The 26,318-nt window shown below is 38.9% G+C and overlaps 1 protein-coding gene and 1 pseudogene across 1 annotated transcript in view; one reads left to right on the top strand and one right to left on the bottom strand.

Annotated features, from left to right (window-relative positions):
• HERC2 (HECT and RLD domain containing E3 ubiquitin protein ligase 2) overlaps positions 1–26,318 on the bottom strand; it is a 230,619-nt gene that overhangs the window by 50,597 nt on the left and 153,704 nt on the right. Inside the window, exons 57-68 of the mRNA XM_060153132.1 lie at positions 24,059–24,170; positions 22,652–22,733; positions 22,403–22,546; positions 20,877–20,967; positions 20,394–20,571; positions 20,125–20,206; positions 19,873–20,044; positions 16,684–16,828; positions 15,802–16,027; positions 2,574–2,745; positions 1,535–1,724; positions 596–736 (exon numbers count right to left, since the gene is read on the bottom strand). Of these exons, the coding sequence (XP_060009115.1) occupies positions 596–736; positions 1,535–1,724; positions 2,574–2,745; positions 15,802–16,027; positions 16,684–16,828; positions 19,873–20,044; positions 20,125–20,206; positions 20,394–20,571; positions 20,877–20,967; positions 22,403–22,546; positions 22,652–22,733; positions 24,059–24,170 (1,735 nt within the window). The remainder of the gene's footprint in view (positions 1–595; positions 737–1,534; positions 1,725–2,573; positions 2,746–15,801; positions 16,028–16,683; positions 16,829–19,872; positions 20,045–20,124; positions 20,207–20,393; positions 20,572–20,876; positions 20,968–22,402; positions 22,547–22,651; positions 22,734–24,058; positions 24,171–26,318) is intronic.
• LOC132521896 (NADH dehydrogenase [ubiquinone] 1 alpha subcomplex subunit 5-like) lies at positions 11,751–12,091 on the top strand (annotated as a pseudogene).

The following is a 26,318-nucleotide window of genomic DNA, read 5'->3' on the forward strand; positions in this document are numbered from 1 at the left end:
GTACTAACACAGTCTCAAAGTATCTCCCCATGAATATTTATTAACACACTTTTATTAACTTCCAATAGAGAAATCTGGCAGATACTTTTAACAAAATAGTAAGAATTAACATCACCTGTAATGCAGCAAATTAACAATGCACACATCCCAATGGGATGCACTAAAAAGAACCCTGCATCATTCTTGTGGCGTTTCTGACAAAAACAGGAACTGAAGGATTGTTCCATATTGAAGACCAAAGACACAACACTCAACCCTGGGCTGGGTCCTAGACCTATAAAGGATACTACTGGTACAACGAGCAAAATCTGAATAGGTCTATGGACAGAAAGTAATCCTGGATCAATGGTAATGTCCTGATACTCAGGAAATATGCACTGAAACATTAAGGAGAGTTGGGGATTGTGCCCTACAGCGCTCCCGCCAATGGTTTAGAAACACTAACAACTGGAGAACCTAGGTAGACAGTACCTAGGAGTATATCACATAGTACACAGGCTTATACCATGTTCTATTTCTATGAACTACTTCTGCAACTTCTGTGTACATTTAAGATTATTTCAAAATAAAATGTTAAAGAAGAAAGCCCCTTGACCTCTTTGGTTTTGGTCATGGTTTCTGCAATGATGCTGGCAGCTCCTGGGTCATCTGTTACTGGGATAAATGGCCGAGAAGAAGCTGAGGAAGCAGATGGGGTCACTGCGGAGGGGGTCACAGCATCCTCAGAAGAGACGATCTAAAATGAAGAAGAAAAGGAGAAACTTGGCAACATGGCACACTTCCCATCCAACTCCAAAAGCCTTACTCCTTGGGCCACCTGGAATATACCAGATTTTATAGAGGTAACAAGGCACACACCACAAGCTACCACCTCCAGTGGGCTCTGGGACAGCCCTGCAAAATCAACCATATTCATATTCCCAGGAGAACCTATTAATAGTCACAACAGGTCACATGAAAACAACTAAAATGAGCTCCCATTTCTTCAAGTTGGATTTTTCCCTGAAATAAGTTACAAAAATCTTTAGCTTTTGGAGCTTTCACGTTTCAGAACTTCAGATAAACAACTGTGCACTTGCATTTAGCAACTTTTTAAAAGAATAATCTGTTTCCACCTACACACGAAAAAGGCTCCTTTTTAAAAAAAAATATTTATTTATTTGGCTGTGCCGGGACTTAGTTGCAGCACGCGGGATCTTCGTCGCCGCATGAAGGATCTTTTTAGTTGCGGCAGGCGAGTTGTGTCATGCGAGCTCTTAGTTGCAGCATGCGTGTGGGATCTAGTTCCCTGACCAGGGATCGAACCCAGGCCCCCGTGCATTGGGAGCATGGAGTCTTAGTCACTGGACCACCAGGGAAGTTCCAAGGCTCCTTTTGCAAACAGAATATTTCCTAATTCAAGCCAAAAATCACAGCAGTAGGCACAAAAACACTCTGAATTAAGTGAAAGAATGACATACTTTACTAGATACAAATTAGCTACCTTTTCCTTTCTGATCAAATATTGCTTTATTGCTTTACCATTTATTTTTACCTCTCCTTTCTTTTCTTGCCATGGATTTGGACTCAGTCTGTCTTCAATATCAACAGCCAGCACACACTCCTCTCCATTCATGGGACTGGCCATGGCAGACACATCAGAAGTGGGTGCTGAGGAAGAGAACGAGGGACACTCCACCAGGGCAACCATGCCAGCTGGCATCAGGGCCCCGACCACGGCGTCTCTGTCAGGAGAGAAAGCCAGACCTGCAGTGAGCTGCCATTCACCTCTGCAGAAAGGAAGAGTCAGGGGGCAGGACAAGCGCTTATTGAAGGACCCCCTCATTTTTATAAGATAAGTATAAAAAGAGTTTTAGAAAAATACTGAATGTTATTACTATCCATCGGCTAAAAGCTAAAATACTTACTCCTGATCTTATTTATTGAATGACCACAGTGATGACAGGTGAAAAAGTGCCAACATAAATATCAGCCTCTGTATTTCCCTGAGAAATCTTCTTGGTTTGTTCAAGCCTGAGGGTAATTTTGTGTTTACTGAAGGCCAAATAACAAAGGTGCCTCACACAAGAACAGCAAGGACTGAATGTCCTCTCAACGATAAGTCAGCCTTTGGTCTAAACTAATGTTCCTGTGTAAGTATTAATTTCTATTCATCAGATCCATAACCATGATACACTGATGGCTGGGGCACTTATTCAGGTTGTGAGAAAACAGCAGCAAAACGGTGGAAAACACAGCACTACCAAAACTGCCTTATCAAAAGTGAAGGAGATGACAGGTGTCTTGAACATTACTGTATATTATTAACAACTGATTCTTCCTCTCATCCCCCAAAATATGTTTAAAGTTTATTGGCCATAAAAAATAATGAAAATGTTCTTTAACTTGATTTTCTAATTCATATTTCAACCTCCATTAAAGAAAGCACAGATACCATCATTCACCATCAAAGGGTGTATGACCCAGAACTCACAGTATTTAAAAACAATACACACAACATTTTCCATCAAAAAACTACAAAAACCCAAAGCTTACATAGCTGTGGGATTTCAAAAGTTAGCAAACGAGCCTACCTGGCATACATGATTTGCAGTGCTGTAAGTATATGAGATAAGGCCTGCTGTTTGGCCAGATTTCCATCTAATGACAGGAGAATCTTGGCAAGAGAGGGGCGATTTGGTTTAGAATTATTTGCACCACTGACTTTATTACTGGTAGCAGAAGAGTCAGCATCAGAAGGCACACCTGAAAAAGGAAAATAAAATTTGGGTTCAATTGTTAAGATCACAGTTTGCTCTGTTTCTATCATTTGACCTTTCAGTTTAGTTCCAAGACACACTGCAATCTGCATTTTGCTATTTCACAAATTAAATATTAGTTTCATTAATGGTCTTTCAGAGTTTAAAAAAAATTATCTATACTTATCTAAAGAAGCTATTTTCAGCAAAGGTTCACTGTAAATGCAAACAGATATAAATACTTTTGCAAAGTACACTTACAACAATTTACGCTATACATAAGTAAGCTTTGAAAATACAATAACTATCTGTATTTACTTATCATTGAAATGTAAAACAAAAAATAATCCAAAACAATGGTGAGAAGACAAGATGTTCACCATATACAGTCTTAGTGGACACATGTTCCAGCTCACTGCCCTGAGACTTCCCAGGCCTCAGCAGAGGGAGAGAACCAGGTGGAGCTCAGTGGTCTCTGCGAGCAGAGGAGGTAGAGCTCAGAGCCAGGGAGTCCAACGTGGCCAAAGTTCACAGGACAGGACGAGAGGAGAAAGTTGCCCAGAGAGTGCCCTGGAGATGGGCAGGTGCTCTCACTCACCCAGCTAAGGATGCAGCAGAAGCTGATGGGTGCCTACATAAAAGGGCACTGCCCAAAGCCAAAGAAAGAACTGCATGAAAGGACTGGAGACCCAGCACAGAGGCTGGGAGAAAATGGAGGGCCCAACTAGTGCCTGCTCCCATCCGCCAAATGGGAAGACCTCGTAATTCACAAGACACTGAGTAGAATACTCAGTGGGGAAATAATTAGCCCCAGGCTAATATCAGGTCTGAATCCACTTAACAAATCCAAAACCAAGACCCAAAAAGATCAAACTGTTTGAGAGTAACTTAACTGTACCTAAGCTCAAGAAGATTTATACACACACAAAAATCTCCAGCAACATTCAGGTTAAAATTCACACTGTATGGCATCCACCTAAAAGTTACCCAGTGGGCAGAAAGGCAGGAAAATACCACTCAATTCGGAAATAAGAAGAAAAATCAATTGAGCTAAACAATCCAGAACTAACACAGATATTACAATCAGCAGACAGGTTAAAACACTTATTATAGCTCTATTCCATATGTTCAAAAGAGAACCAGAGACATGAAAGATATAAAAATGCCCAAATCAAATTTCGAGAGAGGTAGCTAGGATGTCTGAGATTTAAACAGTTTGGTAACATTAACAGCACATTAGAAAATGAAGAAAAGACAAGTGAATTTGGAGACATAGCAATAGAAGCTATCCAAAATGAAACACAGAAAAGGAAGTTAAAAAATGAACAATGTCATTTATCTGTGGAACAACTTCAAGAGACCTAATATACATAGAACTAAACCTCCCAAAGAGGAGAAAGAAAGGTACAGGAAAGAATTTTTTTGTGAAGAATAGTAACTGAAAAATTTCCAAATTTGTTGAAAATTAGAAACCCAAAGATCCAAGAAGCACAATGACCCACAAGCACATGAACCATGAAGATAAAAACCATGGAAATAAAGAGAAAATCCTAAAAGTAGTCTGAGATAAAAGATGTTACGTACAGAGTTCCGGCAGAGAGCACGGTGAGAAGCGGATCGTGGCCTTCTAGCCTGGGGCCCTCCAGGCCCTCCGACGTCTGGTCGGCAGGTGAACTGGGGGGCCCCCGGGACAGGCTCAGGCTGTGTCTTGCCGAGCCCCAGAGCCCTCACCGCAGCCGCCCACTGGCAGTGCCCGAGCCCGGAAGCAGCAACGAACTGCTCCCCCACCCCGACCTCCTTGACCTAATGGCGGCGGCCCCTCGGAGCCCAGATCCCGCCCACCGCCGGGTCTCTTGACCCCACGCTGCAGGGGTTAGGCGAAGCCTCCAGCAGGCCACCAAGGACATGATGCCTTTGGGCGTCGGGCGTGGCAGGGCGAGAAGAATGACGGCCACTGGAACACCGAGGAGGGCCGTTAGAGCCTCGAGGGCCCGGGAAGGGGGGTCTACGTGGAGGCCAGCTCAGCCACCCTTAGGCCTTGGAGCCCATGCGGATCCGAGACCTGAGGTGACCTCTCTGCCCCAGTTGGACGAGACCTCACCTCGTCCGGACAACGACAGACAAAGGCCTGAACGGGCCCGGAAGGTGTGCGGAGCCCCGATCGACGACGGGTGGAAAGTTAGCGGGTCATCGGGCGGTTGGTCGTCGTTCTACCAAGACCTCGATGTCGGAAGACAGAAATGGTAGAATCACGTACCACGTGCCGCCAATAGGAAGTGCCCGCCACCCTTCGGGAAGATTTACTGGCCGTTTATAGAAGGCCTGTGTATATAATATGAAAAAGCTGCTCTCAACTTTCCCCCCAACCTTTGGAAAGAAAACTTTTCTCTACATATAGGCCTTCTAGATGTGAAGAGGTTGCCGACGTATTATAGAGTTAAAGTCACATGTCTTGTAAATGCCATTTGTTTCTTTAAAAAAACCGTAGAAAAGAAACGTCTTCTGGAAATGACTTTTCGAAATGGAGTTGTTTGACCGCCTCTAGAGGCGACATCAGGAGCCACAGAGGTCCACGTTTGTTCAGTGGGTTAGAGGACATGGAATGGAAGACGTTGAGGAGGAAGAAAAGAAGGTTCTGTGCCAGACTGGTCACAGTTAGAAGACATTTGCGCATTAGAACCATTGGTTTGTGTGTGCATTTTACTCCTTACTACTGTACGTGTAGTTGACAGTAAGTACTTTTTTGAAATATCTAGTCTTTCTAGATCTTCTAAACTGCCTGATGTATGTTCAAAGTAGAGGTAGTAAAAAGACATTTTGTAAATATCTTTTTGTTAAAATTCGTATGAAATGTTGCTTTGGGGGGGAGGGGTGGCCAAACCACCTTTTTGAACAGTACGCAGTATGTACTGTGTTTGTTTGTGCACTGGTTCAAGGTCGGGGGGAGGAGAAGGAAGTGCAAGGAGCTCTGTGCCAGTGTGTTTATAGTGAAGCAAGATTAACCTTGTCTTTTTTATGTTCCCGCATTTTGTTTCACTTTGCTGTGTATATAGTGTATATAATGGACAAATGAGTCCTAATTTACAACATCTAGTCTTTCTAGATGTTAAGGAGGTTGCCAGTGTATGACAAAAATAGAGTTAGTAAATAATACATTTTGTACATTTTGTGTTAAAATTTCTAGGAAAGGTTGTCTTCTGAAAATTTGAGCATGATAGACCTCTGGGTTGGTGGAGGGGGGAGAGAGAGAAGGGGGTTGGTCTTAGAATGGCTAGAATGCTGGTATTTTGAAGACAGTTTCAGATTATAACTGTTACATGTGTGCAGTTCATTCAGCACTGCTTTGTATATAGTGGACAAATTAAGTCCTTATTTGAAACATCTAGTCCATCTAGATGTTTAGAAGTGCCCAACGTATGTTAAATGTAGAGGTAGTAAAATATCACTTTGTAAATATCTTTTTGCTAAAATTCACAGGAAGTACTGTCTTTGGGAATGTTAAATGTTAAACCAGCTCTCTGAGCAGTATACTATTGTCTATACTTGTTCAGTGATTTGGAGGAGGGAGGGAAAGAATTGCAAAAGGTAATATGCTAGTGTGTTCATATCTGGACATTTTCAGACAAAACCATTTTTTGTATGTTCATTTTGTTTTGCTGTGTATATAGTGTATATAATGGACAAATTGAGTCCTGGTTTTGCAACATCTAGTCTCTAGATGTTAAAGCGGTTGCCAGTGTATGACAAAGTAGTAAAATGAGCACATTTTGTATACTTTATTGAAATTCATAGGAAAGCTTGTCTTCTTTAAATGACTTTTGGATATGAATTTGTTCAACCACCTCTAAGCATTACATATGCATGTACTTGTCCACTGGATTGGCGGTGGAGAGAAGGAAGTGAGGGAGGAAATGGTTCAGGCCAAAATGGTCATATTTAGAAGATACCTCAGATTATAACCATTGTTACATGTGTGCAATTTTATTTAACAGTGCTGTGTACATAGTGGACAAGTAAGTTCTTATATGAAATATCTATTCTTTCTAGATGTTTAGAAGTGCTTGATGTATTTAAAAGTAGTTTTAGTAGACTAATGCTTCTTGTAAATAGCTTTTAAAAACTGATGGGAAATACTGTCTTTGGAAATGGAATTGTTAAACCTCCTCTCTGAACAGTATACTCTGTGCTTGTTCATTGGGTTTAGGGAGGTGGGAGGGAAGATTGCAAAAGATGTTTTGCTAGCAGGTACTAGAACATTTCAACTTATCCATTGCTCTATATGTTTCATGCATTTTGTTTAACTTTACTGTATATATTTTGTATATACTGGACCAGTGGGTCCCAATTTTATAATATCTAGTCTCTAGATATTAAAGATGTTGCCAATGTATGACAAAAGTAGAGTTAGTAAACTAACACATTTTGTACACTTTGTGTTAAAATTCATTGAAAGGCTGTCTTCTGAAAAGGGCCTTTGGAAGTGAAATTGTAAATCACATCTAAGTGACACCTGTGCCTGTACGTGCCCAATGTTGGATGGATGGCAGAAAGGAGGTACTGGGAGAAATGAAGTGTTCTAGATTAGGATGTCCCTATGTAGAAGACACTTTCAGATCTAACTATTGTTACATGTGTGTAGTTTATTCAACACTACTGTGTATATGGTGGACAAACTTAAGTCCTTAATTGAAACATCTACTCTTTCTAGATGTTTAGAAGTGAACAACGTATGTTAAAAGTAGAGGTAGTAAGGTAGTTAGCTAGTGGGAAGCAGCCGCATAGCACAGGGAGATCAGCTCGGTGCTTTGTGACCGCCTGGAGGGGTGGGATAGGGAGGGTGGGAGGGAGGGAGACGCAAGCGGGAAGAGATATGGGAATATATGTATATATATAACTGATTCATTTTGTTGTGAAGCTGAAACTAACATACCATTGTAAAGCAATTATACTCCAATAAAGATGTTAAAAAAAAAAAAAGTAGAGGTAGTGAAGTAACATATTTTGTAGATATATCCTTTTGTTAAAATTCATATGAAATACTGTCTTTTAGAAATGGAGTGATCAAAATGATCAAACCACCTCTCTGAGCAGTACACATTATTTTATTTGTGCTGGTTCAGGGAGAAGAAAGCGTAAAGGGCTTTATACCAAGACTAACCATTGTCTGGTGTGTCTCTGCGTTTTGTTTTACTTGGCTGTGTACATAGTGTACATAAAGGACAGAGGGTCCAAATTTACAACATCTAGTCTTCCTAGATGTTAAAGAGGTTGCCAGTGTATGAAAAAAATAGCCGATAAATACATTGCGTACACTTTGTGTTAAAATTCATAGGAAAGACTTCTGAAAACAACTGGAAGAAGTAAAATTATTAAAATCCCCTCTAAGCATTACAGATGCTTATTATTCTTGTCCACTGGGTTGACAGAGATGAGAAGGGGAAGCTAGACTTCTAGGCCAGAGTGTTCCTGTTTAGGAGACACTTTGTGACTATAGCCTTTGTGTGCAGCTTCTTCAGTGCTACTACGTGTATACATTGTGGACAAAATTAAATCTGTATTTGAAACATCTAATCTTTCTAGATGTGTAAAAGTGCATAACATATATCGAAAACAGAGAGTTAAAAGTAACACCTTTAAAGTATTTTTTTCCTGTTAATTCATAGGAATGGTTGTATTGGGGGAGTGGAAATTGTTAAACTTGAGTCTTGGAGAGTAAGCTGACTCACTGGGTGGGGAGGTGGGGAGCGGACAGGGAAGGAAGTACAGAGAAGGGATCTGTGCCCATGAGTCTTTAGACAAGTTCAGATTGTCTAACCATTGTTCTACTTGTGTGTTTTAGTTAATATTGCTGTGTATTAAAGAATAAGCAAGTCCTAATACCCAAAGTATATTAAAAGTAGAGGGAGTAAAATAACCCCTTAATAAATGCCCTTTTGTTGGTTTTTAGGAAGGGCTGTGTCTTCTGGGAGCGTCTACATTAATCCACCTCTTGGAGCTAGATATAGTCCTGTACTTAGTCGCTGATATGCTGGAGGAGGGGTAAGAGGAAGGGTGAAGGGAAGGGCTCTTAGCTAATATCTCCATATCTAGAAGACAGTTTTAGGTTATAACCATAGGTCTAAATGTGCATTTTTGTAAAGTACCAATGCTTATTATGGACAAGGTTCATTCATTATTTTGCAACATCTAGGCTTTTTAGGAGTCCTGAGGTGACAATGTATGATAAAAAGTAGAGCTAGCGAATTAACCAATTTGTAAATATCTTTGTTATAATTGGTAAAAAAGTAGCATCTTGGACATGGAATTGTTAAACCATCTGAGAAATGTACACCAGGATTTGTTCATTAGGTTGGCAGCAGAGGGGCAGAAGGAAGTATAAAAGGGAGGGAAGTATGTGGATGTGTTCCTTTTTATATTTTGATGATAACCATTGATGGTGTGTGCATCTCTGAGCTGTACTATAGGAATACATTGTTAAGTAATTCAGTGGAAACATACCTCCTTGCTAATACTTTAATAGTTTAGATCAGATAATGAATCCTCTTAAGAGCATTATACTTTGGGTACTCTGTTGCTTTATATCTCATTTTTTAATTGAACATTAAGGGAATGTAGTATTTTAATCATAACTCTGCCAATATCTTAATCTAGAGGCCTGTTGCCATTTTTGCCTTTTCTGAAGTTTTTGTCGCCAAGAAAGGATTACATTTTTTTTCCTTCCAGATTGAGTTGGTGTAGTCTATTTTTGGTTATCAAAATACTCATAGCTTTGGGACTTTGAAACGGTAAATATTCATGATGTGTGAAAAAGCATGATACATAACTGTATGATCTTAATTACATAAAAATGGATGCTTAGTTGTTTAAATATACAAACGAGACCTAGAAGGACACATCAAATGGTAAACTGCTTGTGATGATAGATGACGTTGTTTTTTGCTTCTTGTGTTCTTTGGTTTCCTATTATGCACAGGTTAACTTTTAAGAAATAAATGTTATTTTGAAAACCTTAAAAAAAAAGCTGTTATGTACAGAAGAACAAAGATGACAGCAAATTCTCAATGAAAACAATTTCAACCAAAAATTTTATACCCAGCTAAAATATACTGCAAACATAAAAAGTTGAAAGGAGGAACCCCAGACCTGAGCTACAAGACATAAAAAAGTAAGTCCTTGGGCTTCCCTGGCGGCGCAGTGGTTGAGAGTCCGCCTGCCGATGCAGGGGACACGGGTTCGTGCCCCAGTCTGGGAAGATCCCACATGCCACGGAGCGGCTGGGCCCGTGGGCCATGGCCACTGAGCCTGCGCATCCGGAGCCTGTGCTCCGCAACAGGAGAGGCCACAACAAGTGAGAGGCCCGTGTACCACCAAAAAAAAAAAAAAAAAGTAAGTCCTTTAAGCAGAAGGAAAATCGTGCTAGATGGAAATATGGATCTCCACAAAGAATGAAGAACACCAGAATGTATCACTGATTCACTTTGTTATAAAGCAGAAACTAACACACCATTGCAAAGCAATTATATCCCAATAAAGATGTTTAAAAAAAAAAAAAAAGAACACCAGAAATGGTAATTACATGAGTAAATATAGAGATATTCTTTTCTTTTTAATTCATTTAAATAGATAACCTAATGTTTAAAGAAAATTAATTTTTAAAACTGTCACATTTACAACATACAAAGAAATGTATAACAACAACAGCACAAAGGCTAGGAGGGAAGAAATAGAGGTATACTGTTGTATAATTCGTATACTATACATGAAAGTGTAGAATCACCTGAAGGTAGACTATGATAAATTAAAGGTGTATAATATATATCCTAAAGCAATCACTAAAATAACATAATAAGTTAGAGCTCAAAGAAAACAAAGAGAAAATAAAATCATAAAGAACAATTAATTCAAAGAAAGGCAAAAAAAAGAGAAGAAAAAGAACAATGAACAGCTAGGACTAACAGAAAACAAATAGCAGGATACTGACTGAAAACAGATACATTAATAATCACATTAACTGTAAGTGAAATGAACACCCCAATTAGAGACTGTCAGAGAAAAAATTAAAAAGCTAAATACAACTATATGTTTCGTACAAGGAAGTGTCTTTTAGTAGGTTAAAAGTAAAAGAATGGAAAAGATATACCATAGTTTGCTGTGGTATATGGAGTACCATAGTTTAAGTACCATATAGCATTGGTCAAAAGAAAGCTAGAGTCACTATATTCATATCAGACAAATTTGACTTTAAAGCAAGAATTTCAAAGCAAAGGGATAAAGAGGGTAATCTGTCATAATGATAGCAGAGTCAATTAATCAAGGAGAGAAAAGTAAATGTCCACATTAGAAAAGTAGGAAGATCCTAAGCTTCTTAGAAGAAAAGAATAAAGATAGAGCAGAGATCAGTGAAATAGAGAACAGAAAAACAATGAAGAAAAATCAAGGAAACCATAAGCTTGTTCTTTGAAAAAACTTAATAAAACTGATAAACCTCTAGGAAAGAGAAGGTACAATTACCAATATAAGGAATGAGTAATGACATCACTACAGAGTCTACAAATGTTAAAAGAAAAATAAGCAAATATTGAGACCAACTTTATGCCAATAAGTTCCACTTCCATCAAAGACACAAATCTTACTAGGAAAAAAAAAAAACAGATAACACTGAATCTATTAAAGGAATTAAATTTGTGGTTAAAAAACATAAAGAAACTGCACAAAGAACTCTAGGCCCAGCTGGCTTTACTGGTGAATTCTACTGAAAGAATACCAATTCTACACAAAATAAAAAGGAAAACTGAAAAGAAGGGAACACTTACCACTTCATTCTATGAGACCAGACAGAGATACTAATAGAAAATTACAAACCAATATCCATCATGAACAAAGAGGTAACTGTTCTTAACCTTTTTTTTTGGCAACTTGAATACAACAAGGTACAAAAAAAATAATCCACAGATCAAAAACAAAGCTGAAAAGAAATTTTTAAAATACATAAAACTGGGCTGTCATGGCGGCATGCTGAAGAAGACCACTGGCCTTGTGGGACTGTGGGTATGTAAGAGTCCACCAAGTGGCTAAAAATATTGTATACAAAGATTCTTTATGTTCTTGGACAAATCCTTAAAAATGTACCATATAAAAGGTATATAGAACAGATTACAAATGAGAAGCTGCGTATGGTTAAAGTGGAGCCAGATGTTAAAAAATTAGATGAGCAACTTCAGGGTGGCCAACTAGGAGAGGTGATTCTTTAGGCTGAAAATGAACTAAGTCTGGTGAGAAAAATGGTGGAATGGAAACCATGGGAGTCTTCAGTGGAAGAGCCTCCTGCCAACCAATGGAAATGGCTAATATAAACATCATTAAATGACTTGTGTTTTCATGGGAAACTGACATAATTAAATATTCTGTTATATTAAAAATGTTTCCATATTCATCTTATAATCAAGAAAACTGATATAAAACATATTGAGGAGACTTGTTAAAATTGATGATTATGGTAATAGGGACTTGTGAATCAATTCTTGATTTGCAGAGCATTCATTCAAATTATTTCCAAGATGATATTTTTTAAAAAAACAAAGAGGTTGTGGGAAGATTTGAAAGTTAATTGGAAAAATTCCTATAGATTTTCAACACAGGGACCATATTTGAAAGGTGAAGTATTTTTAGTAGTATCTTCAACACAGCATTTAATTTTTTTCATTCTGAAAAAACATAAAAGGTACTTAATTATTATTTAAACAAATTTATAGGTCACTGTTTGAAGTGAAGTAGTAAGAAAAAAACCATCAAATTAGAATTTGTTGTATACTTGAGAAAACTGATTCGGTATTTGAAGATTTGAGAAAACCGATTTGGTATTTGAAAGATTTTTATTTATAGTGGTAGTTGGAAAAATTTTCCTTTTGTCTCATTTAAGGAAGTTAGCTTTCTGGCCCTTTGCCTTTAGTTTTCTAGATCAACCAAAGTACATCAGGATAGAGAGAGAATTTCTGTAAAACAAGAGACACTAAGAGTTCCTAAAGTTTATCCAACATATAGATAGGCTTACATTCAAAACATCTCGCTGTATGGTTATAACTTCAAAGTGGAATCACTAAGTGGTTTTCACTAATTTCCAATATGAGTGCAGCCTGGATATCAAACAGAAGATAAATGCTCTTCAAAGAATGAAGCAGTTTGGCAAGTTTAAGGTTAAACAAAAATAAAATTACTTTTCATATGTCCTTAAAATACATATATATAACTGAATGAAAATGAAAATACAACATACCAAAATTTGAGAGATGTAGCTAAAGCAGTGCTGAGAGGCAAATTTATAGTACTAAAAGTTTACAATAGACAAGAGGAAAAGTCTCAAATCAATGATCTAAGCTCTCACCTCAAGGAACTAGAAAAAGAATAGAAAATAAACATAAAGCAAGCATCAAGATGAGAACAGAAACCAATAAAACTGAAAACCGATAAACAACAGAAAAAGAAATGAAAAGTAGCAAAACCAGGCGGGGTTTATTCAAGGTATGGAAGACTGACTCAAAAACCTTAATAGGAATATTCATAGCAGATTTTACTTCTAATAACCCCAAACTGAAATAATCCAAATGTCCTTAAAAAGATCAACTGTATTTCTACACACTAGCAAGGATCAACTTGAATATTTCTCGATAATAGCAAAGAACAAAAGAAATTATTAAAACACCATTAACAACAGATGAACAATATGAAATATTTAGGGATAAATATGACAGAAGATATACAAGACCTGTACACTGAAACTACAGATTATTGCTGAGAAATGTTAAAGATCTAAACAAATAGAGAGAAATACTACATTCAAGGGTTGGAAGATTCAATACTGTGAAGCAAGTCCCAAAATGATCTATAGTCAGTGCAATCAAATTTCCAAGTAGGCTATTTTATAAAAATTGACAAGCTGATTCTAAAAGTTATATGGAGGGGCTTCCCCGGTGGCACAGTGGTTAAGAATCCGCCTGCCAATGCAGGGGACACAGGTTCGAGCCCTGGTCCGGGAGGATCCCACATGCCATGGAGCAACTAAGCCCATGCACCACAGCTACTGAGCCTGTGCTCTAGAGCCCACGAGCCACAACCACTGAGCCCACGTGCCACAACTACTGAAGCCTGCGCACCTGGAGCCCATGCCCTGCAGCAGGAGGGGCCACCGCAATGAGAGGTCCATGCACTGCAACGAAGAGTAGCTCCCCCTCACCACAACTAGAGAAAGCCCACGTGCAGCAACGAAGACCCAATTCAGCCAAAAATAAATAAAATTTTAAAAATAAAAAAATAAAAGTTATATGGAAATGCAAAGGGTCTAGAATACCCAAAACACACTTGAAAAAGAATAAAGCTAAAGGATTACCAAAGCTTGAATTCATTCTTTTATAAAGCTACAGTAATCAAGACAATGTGGTATTTGCATCAAAATACAAAAATAAATCAACTAAACAGAACTGAGAATCCAGAAATAGATCCACACATACATAAACAACTGATTTTTGACACAAGTGCAAATTCTTTCAATCAAGAAAGGATATTTCTTTTTGACAAATGCAATTGAAACAACTGGATATCCATATATCAAATATAAATAAATAAATAAATTTATTTCAATCCATACCTCACACCATATATGAAATTTAACTCAAGATCAAGCATAGACCTAAATAACTAAAACTACAGAACTTTTATAAGAAAACACAGGAAAAGGATCTTTATGATCTTTATGATCTTGAGTCAGGCAAAGGCTGTTTAAATACAACACTCAAAAGATAAAAATGGATAAACTGGACTCATCAAAATTAGAAATTTTTTGCTCTTTAAACTTCACCTAAGAGAATGAAGAGACAAGCTACATTGGGAGAAAATATGTGCAAATCATATATCTGATGAAAGACTTGTACCCAGAATACATAAAAAGTGTTCAAAACTCAATAATAAGAAAACAAACAACCTAGGTTTAAATACAGGCAAAAGATTTGAATAGACACTTAAAACATATTTGGGTGGTAAATAAGCAAGATGCTCAACATCATTAGTCATTAGGGAAAAGCAAAGCAAAACCACAATGAGATAACCACTACACATCTACAAGAATGGCTAAAATTAAAGACTGACCACACCAGGTACAGACACAAATATGGAGGAGCTAGAGCTTTAGAACAAACACTTTGCAAACAGTTTGCAGTTCTTAAGAAGATAAACCTACATCTACCAAGAATTCCTCTCCTAGGTATTACCCTAGAGAGAAATGCAAGCGTATGTCCATATAAAGACCTGTACACAAAGGTTCACAGCAATTTTATCTGTATAGCCAAAATTTGGAAACAACCCAAAAGTCCATCAACAGGCAAATGAATAAACCAACTGCAGTATACCCATAAATAAAATGCTACTCAACAATAAAAAAGAATGAAATACTGATACATGCAATGTGGATGAATCTCAAAATAATTATGGTGAGTGAAAAAAGTGAGATTAAGAAAAAAGTACATGCTGTATGACTTAATTTATATAAAACTCTGAAGGGCAAACTGATCTATAGTGACAGAAAGCAAGTCAGTGGTGTGCAGGCAGGGTGGGTCTACAAAGGGCACACGGGAACTCCAGGGTGGTGCATGGGCTCATCCATTACCTCACCTGTGGATGATGCTCTCCCAGGCATGCACAGATCAAAGCTGATGAAAACTACACTTTAAAGGTGTATGGCTTACTGTATGGTGATCACACCTAAACAGTTATTGAAAATACCAAGTGCCTATACATGTCAGGTGGTTATTGTAAAGTCTCCCCTGTTTGCACATGTGCACAGCACTGCCAGACCTGACCTGACCACAGTACAAGAATCAGCCTTGCACTCCCTTCCAAGTTTTCCTTCCAGCATAAATCACAGCACAGTGCGCCACGACGATTCTGTGGCTGTGGTTCAGAATGAGGTTAGCCCAGTGCCACAACCCCTAATCTGGTAGCGACACCACACATTCTATCGACGGCATGCTATAGCATACAGAGGGGTCTCAAATAAAACACAAATCTGTGTTACCTAAATAGGAAGCACCTAAAGGGTCTCTTGCGGTCTGGAAGAGGACGGGCTCGTGGACGGAGGGTGTTGCCACATCGACGGTTGTCCATGCCACACTGTGCGAAGACCCGCAAGCCACTCGCGTGATCTTCTGGCCTTCTAAGCCTTGCACAAGTGTGGGCTTTCTATTAACCGTGGTCGTGCCATTGCCCTGCTGGCCGTGGTCATTGTCACCCCAAGCATATACCTGTTAAGGGGGAAAAAACAGAATTTTTCAACATTTCAGAACATTTGCTCTAAATTTACTTCAAAATTCTTGCCAATGACTACAGATGGGTATTTACTTAATATCAACCCAATGAATTCACCTATTTTGTTCTGTTACAGGAAGCAGGGAAGTTCTCCTCTTCAACTAAATATAGTAACTTATTTTTTCCTTTATTTTGCAAAGAAAAATGATCAAAACAATATGCTCACTTTTCAAGGAATTTACTTCTTGGCTTTACAGAATTAGAAAGTATAATTCATTTTTAATTCATTTGATTAAAGTACAGTGTGCTGATTTGTTGTCATAAGTCAATGTCAAAGTATATCATCTATGAGCTTGTCACGGGATGGCCTGTCATGGTGGAAGAACGAGTAACACTTGTCAAAGATAACTTTATTTCTGAAATGAAGTACATATATCTCCACATCAGGCATTAGAGTGGGAAACCCCATGGCTTTATAGCCTGCATCAGTCAGCAGCTCTTTCCCGGGTATGCTCACCCATGCTGACAGTTAGGCAGATATACACAGGAACACAATGGACAAAGCCCACCCTCCTGGTGCCCCAGTACTGGGACTCATGTCGTTTCATCATGTTACACTACAGACGAAAGGACCTGTCACAGGCTCGCTTACCTGCCCCGCGTCAGTGACCGCCAGGCAGTGCAGGGCCCCGACGGCCACATGCACAATTTTCTTCCCTCTCAGCCCTTCCACCACCTGCGGTTTCCGCACATGCACATCAGAGCCGTGGCCCAGCCTGAAGTAGTCCCCCTTCCCCCTGCAAGGAGGTCAAGAGCGAGCATTTTTAATACATGATTATGGTGCTGGCAATGCCCCACAGGAAAACACTCACTGTCACAGCGCTAGAGGCAGCTCAATGATAACATCATACACAGTGCCCAAGGTCTTTGAAATTATTGTTATTATCATATTGTTCTAAAATAGTATACCATTAATTCAAATTAATTCATTAATTCTGCTAGCAAGATCCTTCATGTGTGTTTTACATTTAAGTTACTGAGGTAGGTTTCATCTAAAGAGATTGAAAACATGGCACGAAACCTCAAATGGCTCTTAAAAGACCTCTCTGCTATAATTCTTCCTCAGCTGCCTTTGGGTCATGATACTCAGGCTTAGGCCATCACACTGCCTGGCCGTGGTCAGCTGGATATTCCATTCCTTTCTGATTTAGTAAAACAATCTTTCACTAGAAACAAACATGAACTTTTTCAGGGATCAAATAAATCAGAAATCTGTTTTCCACATATTTGATCACTAGGCTTCTTGCACGGCAAAGCAGCAGAAGAAACCCTATACATACACCTCACCTAAACAAGAAAGGCAAAACTGAAACCATTTCCACTAAGATCAGGAACAAGACAAGGTTGCCCATTCTCATCACTATTATTGAACATACTTTTGGAAGTTTTAACCACAGCAATCAGAGAAGAAAAGGAAATAAAAGGAATCCAAATCGGAAAAGAAGAAGTAAAGCTGTCACTGTTTGCAGATGACATGATACTACACATAGAGAATCCTAAAGATGCTACCAGAAAACTACTAGAGCTAATCAATGAATTTGGTAAAGCAGCAGGATACAAAATTAATGCGCAGAAATCTCTTGCATTTCTATACACTAATGATGAAAAATCTGAAAGTGAAATTAAGAAAACAATCCCATTTACCACTGCAACAAAAAGAATAAAATACCTAGGAATAAACCTACCTAAGGAGACAAAAGACCTGTATGCAGAAAATTATAAGACACTGATGAAAGAAATTAAAGATGATACAAATAGGTGGAGAGATATGCCATGTTCTTGGATTGGAAGAATCAACATTGTGAAAATGACTCTACTACCCAAAGCAATCTACAGATTCAATGCCATCCCTATCAAACTACCACTGGCATTTTTCACAGAACCAGAACAAAAAATTTCACAATTTGTATGGAAACACAAAAGACACCGAATAGCCAAAGCAATCTTGAGAACGAAAAACGGAGCTGGAGGAATCAGGCTCCTGGACTTCAGACTATAATACAAAGCTACAGTAATCAAGACAGTATGGTACCGGCACAAAAACAGAAATACAAATCAATGGAACAGGATAGAAAGCTCAGAGATAAACCCACGCACATATGGTCACCTTATCTTTGATAAAGGAGGCAAGAATATACAATGGAGAAAAGACAGCCTCTTCAATAACTGGTGCTGGGAAAACTGGACAGCTACAGGTAAAGAATGAAATTAGAACACTCCCTAACACCATACACAAAAATAAACTCAAAATGGATTAAAGACCTAAATGTAAGGCCAGACACTATCAAACTCTTAGAGGAAACCACAGGCAGAACACTCTATGGCATAAATCACAGCAAGATCCTTTTTGACCCACCTCCTAGAGAAATGGAAATAAAAACAAAAATAAACAAATGGGACCTAATGAAACTTCAAAGCTTTTGCACAGCAAAGGAAACCATAAACAAGACCAAAAGACAACCCTCAGAATGGGAGAAAATATTTGCAAATGAAGCAACTGACAAAGGATTAATCTCCAAAATTTACAAGCAGCTCATGCGCTCAATGTCAAAAAAACAAACAACCCAATCCAAAAATGGGCAGAAGACCTAAATAGACATTTCTCCAAAGAAGATATACAGATTGCCAACAAACACATGAAAGAATGCTCAACATCACTAATCATTAGAGAAATGCAAATCAAAACTACAATGTGATATCATCTCACACCGGTCAGAATGGCCATCATCAAAAAACCTACAAACAATAAATGCTGGAGGGTGTGGAGAAAAAGGAACCCTCTTGCACTGTTGGTGGGCATGTAAATTGGTACAGCCACTATGGAGAACAGTATGGAGGTTCCTTAAAAAGATAAAAATAGAACTACCATAGGACCCAGCAATCCCACTACTGGGCATATACCCTGAGAAAACCATAATTCAAAAAGAGACATGTACCACAATGTTCATTGCAGCTCTACTTACTATAGCCAGGTCATGGAAGCAACCTAAGTGTCCATTGACAGATGAATGGATAAAGAAGATGTGGCACATATATACAATGGAATATTACTCAGCCATAAAAAGAAACGAAATTTAGTTATTTGTAGTGAGGTGGATGGACATACAGTCTGTCATACAGAGTGAAGTAAGTCAGAAAGAAAGACAAATACCGTATGCTAACACATATATATGGAATCTAAAAAAAAAAAAATGGTCATGAAGAACCTAGGGGCAAGATGGGAATAAAGACGCAGACCTACTAGAGAATGGAACTGAGGATATGGGGACGGGGAAGCGTAAGCTGGGACAAAGTGAGAGAGTGGCATGGACATATATACACTACCAAATGTAAAACAGATAGTGGGAAGCAGTCGCATAACACAGGGGGATCAACTCAGTGCTTTGTGACCAGCTAGAAGGGTGAGATAGGGAGGGTTGGAGGGAGGGAGACGCAAGAGGGAAGAGATATGGGGATATATGTATATGTATAACTGATTCACTTTGTTATAAAGCAGAAACTAACACACCATAGTAAAGCAATTCTACTCCAATAAAACGTTAAAAATAAATAAGTAAACAAAACAAAAAAAAACAAGACAGACAAGTTTGGGCTAAAATTTCTCCAGTGTTCTTTTCTAAACAGCCCAGTTATAATGGGAAATTTCTTATAATATTGTCATTAATCCCAACTCAAAATAAATTAAAAAACAAAGATGCCTGAACGAGTAAGAAAATAAAGGTTTCCCCCTCCCTAAAAGGCCCCAAACAGACACACTGACAGATGACAGGCGTTTACGTACCATGTCCACACCACTCCCGACTTGGTGAGGGCCAGGGAGAACTGTGCTCCGCACTCAATCTGACACACCCCCTGTCCATTTAGTCTCTCAATGTTCTGGGGAATGTTACAGCCTTCGCTTCCTCCCCGGCCCAATTTTCCAAAGTCACCATCACCCCAGGAAAATACCAAACCTAGGTTTAAAAATATATACTTTAGGCCAGTGTCTCACAATGTTCCTCCCCCAGCAACGTGGAGTCAGGACAGGACTCACCTTCATCAGTCAGAGCCAGGGTCTGTGCATCTCTACTTCCACACGCCACCTGGATTACTCTGTGACCAAGAAGGACTTTCACCTACTCAATCACAAATTTAAAAACAGAATCAAGCACAGGCACTAAGAAAGCAAGGGGGATTTTTCCCCACAGACTGAAAGCCAATACTGGTCATGTCTTTATGAACTGTCCTAGACTGGGAGCTTATCTTCTCTGGAAATCAGCAGGTGGTAAACTTTCTGCAAGCAACAAAAATGTGTATAATCACCATTTTGGGCTTCAGCTGTGTTGTGTTATCCCCATGTCCCAAGCGGCCGTACTCTCCGAGGCCCCAGGTGTACAGTTCACCACTGGACGTGAGGGCTGCACTGTGAGAGCTCCCACAGGCAATATCCCGGATTCGCTTGGTTTTCAGGGCCTCTATCAGCCGTGGCTTGTCACAGTTCCTAAAGCAAGATTAAATAATATTCCCTATAATCAATCCAACCTTTTTAAAGAAGAAAGAAAAGGACATCAACACTGAGCCACATTTAGTCAAAACAACATCTTTAGATTAAGTTAACTATCAAACCTTAAAACAGAACATGTGAGGCCAAACCACATTCATAGACAATTTTTAAATATATTTTTAAGTTCCGTTTTCATAAATAACCCATCCTACTCAATTTTCTACAAAAAACTATCAAAAAGCATTCACTATTATTAACAGTAACAGTTTCTTATTAGCAAGTAATGAAGAAAATATTCTTACATTCTACTGAAGTGTCCAAGTTTGCCATCATCACCTTCACCCCAGGAAAACACTTTCCCATCAACAGTTAAAGCTGTAGCGTGCCGTCCACCTGCAACAGTCACACAGAGAGAGGCTGCCAAAGTTGGTTTACAAAAGTTAACAGCACAACTACCTATTTTTCCTGGCATGCAGTAGGTGTGGATATGTGTTGAATAATTGAGTAAATAAGATGAACATTTCAGGGTGACAAATACATAAAATAAGTGAACATTTATTAAACTACAAAGTTTAAGTCCTACAAAGAATTTTACTCGCAAAGAAGCAGCAAAATGATATTATTTATTAATGGGGTTGCTGCTATGTTAAATATATAAAGGGTCAAAATTCAGATGGAAAAATAAGTACATTTGTGATTAGACAAATTATCAAATGCAGTGGCAATTAGGCTTTTGTGAAATGTACCTAAACAATGGAATTATTTAAGCAAAAGTACCATCAATTGCAATTAAGGCACTATGCTCACTCTTCCCAAAACAATCAGTTCATGCTTTTTCCCCAGTATGGCTCACTCTCCTAGTCCATCCACCCCAGCTCAGGACTGAAGAGCATTTCCTCTCTGTCACTTGTGTCCACCAGTTCCTAGGCTCCTAATACCCATTCGCACCCTATCCCTTGCCAACAGAGCCCACATGATCCAGGGCAATGTGCTCAGCTAAAAACCACGCTTCCCAGACTCCCTTGCCCACAGAGGATGGTGACAGAGGTGCGACAGAAGTGAGTGAGGCTTCCAGAAAAGCTCTTTGGAGGGGCAGAGTGGGCCTGAGGAAAAGGCCTATCTTATATGTTCACCTGTGGCTGCAACGGGGGTGGACAGCAAGCTAGTGCACCTCACAGGTACTGAGGCTGCTACACTGGCCCTGGACCCCACCTCCAGGTTTCTACAGAGAATGGTAAAATGCCATCTTGCTCAAGCCACTACCGTTTGGATTTTCTGTTTTAAGGGGTTAAATCTAACCCTATCCAGTATAGACACGAACTCAGTTTGTATCTAATTCAGTTCATTTCCTCAGAGCACAGGGCTTTGAAATGATACTCAAAGTTTCCTGAATTGAAGCAGTGTAATTTTTTTTTTTAAATGGTTCTTTCTTATCACTGGAATTTACAGATACTGGGAATCTGATGAAAGTTACAGGCTCTTTCCCCAGAAAAGTAACACATATTTAAGCACAGAACGTGATGACTGCAGAGATGCTATGAACCTGAGACCACAAGCTCCAAGATTAAAAGCCCCCTCCTCTGGTGAGGTATGCCCCACACGCCTGGAACGCCAGCAACCACTGGCCTCCAAGAAGCCTCGTGCAGCAACAATAATTAAACTCTAGACCACCTGGAGTTTTACATTAACCAACTTTTATTCCTAATAGTTAAGTAAAATTTGAAAAAGAATGCAAAGACACTTTAGGGGAAATTGTTTACGGCCCCAGTTAATTACAGAGCACGAACAACAGGCTTATCTGTGCACCAGTGCAAAGCCTGGCTCTTACCTGAGTGAACGGCCACCTTCTTGACCACGTAACTGCTGAGAGCTGTGATCTGTCGAGGAATGGGCACAGTCCCACTGGAGAGGCCCAGCCCCAGCCGGCCATTCGTGGCTTCTCCACAGGCATACACTTTCCCTTCCACTGTCACTGCAAGAACAGGAGTGAGGAAAGGACTCACTTTTCACAATGCAACAATTATGTTTTCAGTCCTAAGCATCATATAAAACTTTTTAAATATTAGAATAATCATACCTGCAAACAAACTTTTAGAACCACCAGCCACCTGTACTACATTTAAAGCAGACAGTGTCTCAGAGAATGAAGGAACTTTTATCTAAAACAAGAATTTTTTTTAAAGGAAAGGAGAAAAGAGAGAATGTTATTTACACTTTTAAAATTACAAGTAATCTTACTAGATGGTACATAGAATTACTGTTAATTTACATGGTTATATTAACCAAAGTTCTTGTCTCTTAGATATACACAAGTATTTTAAGGATGAAATGATATACTGAGATTGACTTTAAAATGAATAGGGGTGAGGCTGTGTAGGAAATAAAGACAAAAATGTGACCATCTGCAACTGTTGAAGCTGGTACAGGGACAAGAGGACTCAGGTCCCTATTCTTTCTACCTGGGTACATCTGAACATATCCATAATAAAAGGCAAAAAATAAAATACACATAATGTAAAGATATAAACAAACATTTGGTAAATTACATTTTATTTCAGGTCATGTCCTGCTCATTCTTGTTAATTCTAAGAAATTATACACTTAAATTTCCCATTAGAGATGGGTGTGATTTAATTTAAAATTATCAAAGCCCCTGTCTAAGAAGCCCTTTATGATTCCTATGTGTCAGAAAGTATCAAATATTCACTACTACTGTGGAAGAAGGATGTTCATCCCAACCGTGAAGCGCCAACCTATCTTTCATGTGCAAACCCCAAAAAGGGCCATGCCCTCGGGACCCCCTAGACAGCCCCTGTCACAGCTGAGGCTCCCAGAGCTTCTGGGCCTCACATATCTCCAAATGCAGGGCAGGAGCCTCAAAAACAGATGTAACTCGAGGCTGCTGAATTGCATAAGATTATTTTCATTGTACTAGAACCACAAGACTTAAAATGAATGAGTTCTAACTTTCCTTTTCAGCTCCTCGGCAATGCAGATAACAAGGGATCTTATGATGGGTGAAGTCTCATGGAATACTAAGTAGTGGAGATGCTCATCTGAAAAGAAACTGTTTCCAGACACTAAAATTCGGAGGAATCTCTTCCTCAGTTAAGAGCCACACTGAATTCAACTCTAGTTCAAATGCATCAATTGTTGTACCTACTCTTTAAAATATAATTAATACTCTACAATTTTTACCTCTGTGCTTGTCAAATCTTTTCAAAAGTGTATGTTCTAGTTTACAAAACAGCAATAATGCAACTATATCTAAAGTGCACTATTTTCCAAGGACAGAGGCTTCTCAGAAACTAAATTTGATAATGTCTGTAAGTTCATGTCAAGAATTACTTAAGAAAAGTCAACTTTAAAAACAACATATAAAAGGAAAGACCATTATAAAAACTTCAAGAAGCATGGCTGTTGCTGAGCCTGTCTGGGTCTGAGCAGCATGGGGTGGCGAGGGCACTGGGTATCGGGCAGGTACCTTGGAGCCCTTCAGCCCTCCCAGCTGGTCCTTGTCATTCAGGCCCCACACAAACACTTTGGTTCTTATCGTAGCCGCTGATTCCAGACCTGCAGCCTTCTTTCTAATAAGGCTAATCAAAGGAAAAATAAAACAGAAATAGAGGTCAGAGTGAAAAAAATTTTTAAATAAAAAGGAAAACAACCTCAAGCACACAGTTTGCTGGTTACTATCAGAAACTCTTAAAGTTTTGTTTTAATTCAACAAAGCCTGAAGTATACACAGGAGTTAGTGTTCCAGAGGGTCAAAATTTCTAGATACCAGTATGCTACCTTTCAATACTAGAATTTAACCTTAGCTTTTTATTCCGGTGGAGATCTTCCCAAGAGACACTGTGCAGTTCTCTTTCTTCTTGTATACCAAGTTGAACGTGACAGCTTTTACTGCTTTTACAGCAATTACCGCCCATCGCCTTAATGCACAGCTACTGCAGATGTAACTGGAGAGAATGTTGGTTAATGGCGCCAAGAATCACCACCGGGACTGGCATTGTGGCCATGTCCCTAAACCTCAAACCCTGTTTGGTCATATTTTCCCCGCAAAGAAATAATAAAATGGATGTAGCCACATGGCCTCTGATGTACTCAAACACAAACACATGTCCCGAGGCAAAATGCAAATTTCTTCCTTTACACCCTCTGCCCACTGTGCTGGCCAGCTGTGTTGGAGGAGGAGGTCCAAATCTCCATTCTGCCAGGGGAGGTCTCACCAGCCCCCCGAGGCTCCTGAAGCACAGGCCATCTCATTCATCCCATCTCCTGACCTGCCCTCGATGGGTTAAAAGTTTGATCAACAAAGTCCACACATTATTCAAAATAAAATAAAAATTAAATTAAAAAAAAATTTAAATGACAAAATCACAGTAACCGATGTCCATGCATTAAGTGTTAACTATACTGCTAACACTTGAGAAAAATGGCTATTGTTACTTCCAATTTGTTGTACATCATAAATAAATTAGATTGAATCAATTAAAAAAAAAGTCCATCAATTCTTGAACACGATAAGAACACGAAGTACATGGAACAATGTTAGATTTGCTTGGTTGTCAGTTTTATGCCAGGTGGTAAGAAAACTGTTGCTTCTGTGTTTGAGGTTTTAGCTTTTTGCTTTTGTTCTATTTTTATAAGCTACAATAGACAACTGAAGACTCCAGAGATTAGCTTACAGATAGGTAAGATTTTTTAACGTGTTACATACTAATGAATATTTACTTTCAGGGATCAAAATTTTATGGTTTGGGGATAAAAGGGTAGGAAAACTCTCATCCCATACCAGGCAAAGGAGAGCAAGTATATGTACATTCTATTTGAAATACCCTGTAACACAGTGTTACTCAAAAGTATGTAAGGGATTCCACCAGTGTTGAGACATGTAAGGACTGGTACCATGTAATCATCAGCAGGGGGAACAAATGCCAGCGGGTGGTCAGTGAGGGCACACCCTAGTTGGGGGCTTGCCCTGTGGGAGACTGCTTGGAGCATTCATTAGTTATTAGCTCATTAATGATATTTGAAAGGAAAAAAAATTACATTCAAATATCTAGAATTTCTTTTGTGAATGTATCCAGCTGTGTAAAAATTTCACCTATGAGTAAAGCTCAAACTTTTGTGGTTATTTCACATATATAGTACATGTACTAATTATATTTGCCCAATTCATTTTAGTAGCTACCGAATAAGAAAATGTGACTCTAGAATCCTTTCACTTAAAAATCCCAATGATTTATTTAAGTGAAATGTCATTTTCCTCACTTAATTAAATTAATGCATGTAGACACAAACAGTTTGAACTGTAACATATAGTATAACATATATTCTAGATAAGGTAGTGTTATAAGACTATTTTCTCTTCAACTTCTTTGCAAAGCTTCCAAAATGAAACAAGACAGGATCCAAGCCCAAGATCCCTAGAATGACCTGATTTATCACCACAGTGGCCACCTCTTCATGATTAAGAGTATGTGCTTAATAGCAGTGCAGAGCCAAGCTCCTTTGTTTCAAAAGGACAGACTGCTCACGTCACACACTAGAAAGCACTCAGTGCTAAGGGCAGTGATCAGCAGAGCTCAGCTAGCACTGTTACCTGCCTCTAGTGAACATCTGCAAGGACCCAGCTACACCAGCAATACAAGAGAAACACCTATCGACTTGGCAATTTCACTTTTAGCAATTTATTTGTGAAAAGACAACTTATCTGAGGACAGTAATTGCCTGCACTG

This window comes from Lagenorhynchus albirostris, chromosome 6 (assembly GCF_949774975.1).
Source record: "Lagenorhynchus albirostris chromosome 6, mLagAlb1.1, whole genome shotgun sequence".
Classification (NCBI taxonomy): domain Eukaryota; kingdom Metazoa; phylum Chordata; class Mammalia; order Artiodactyla; family Delphinidae; genus Lagenorhynchus; species Lagenorhynchus albirostris.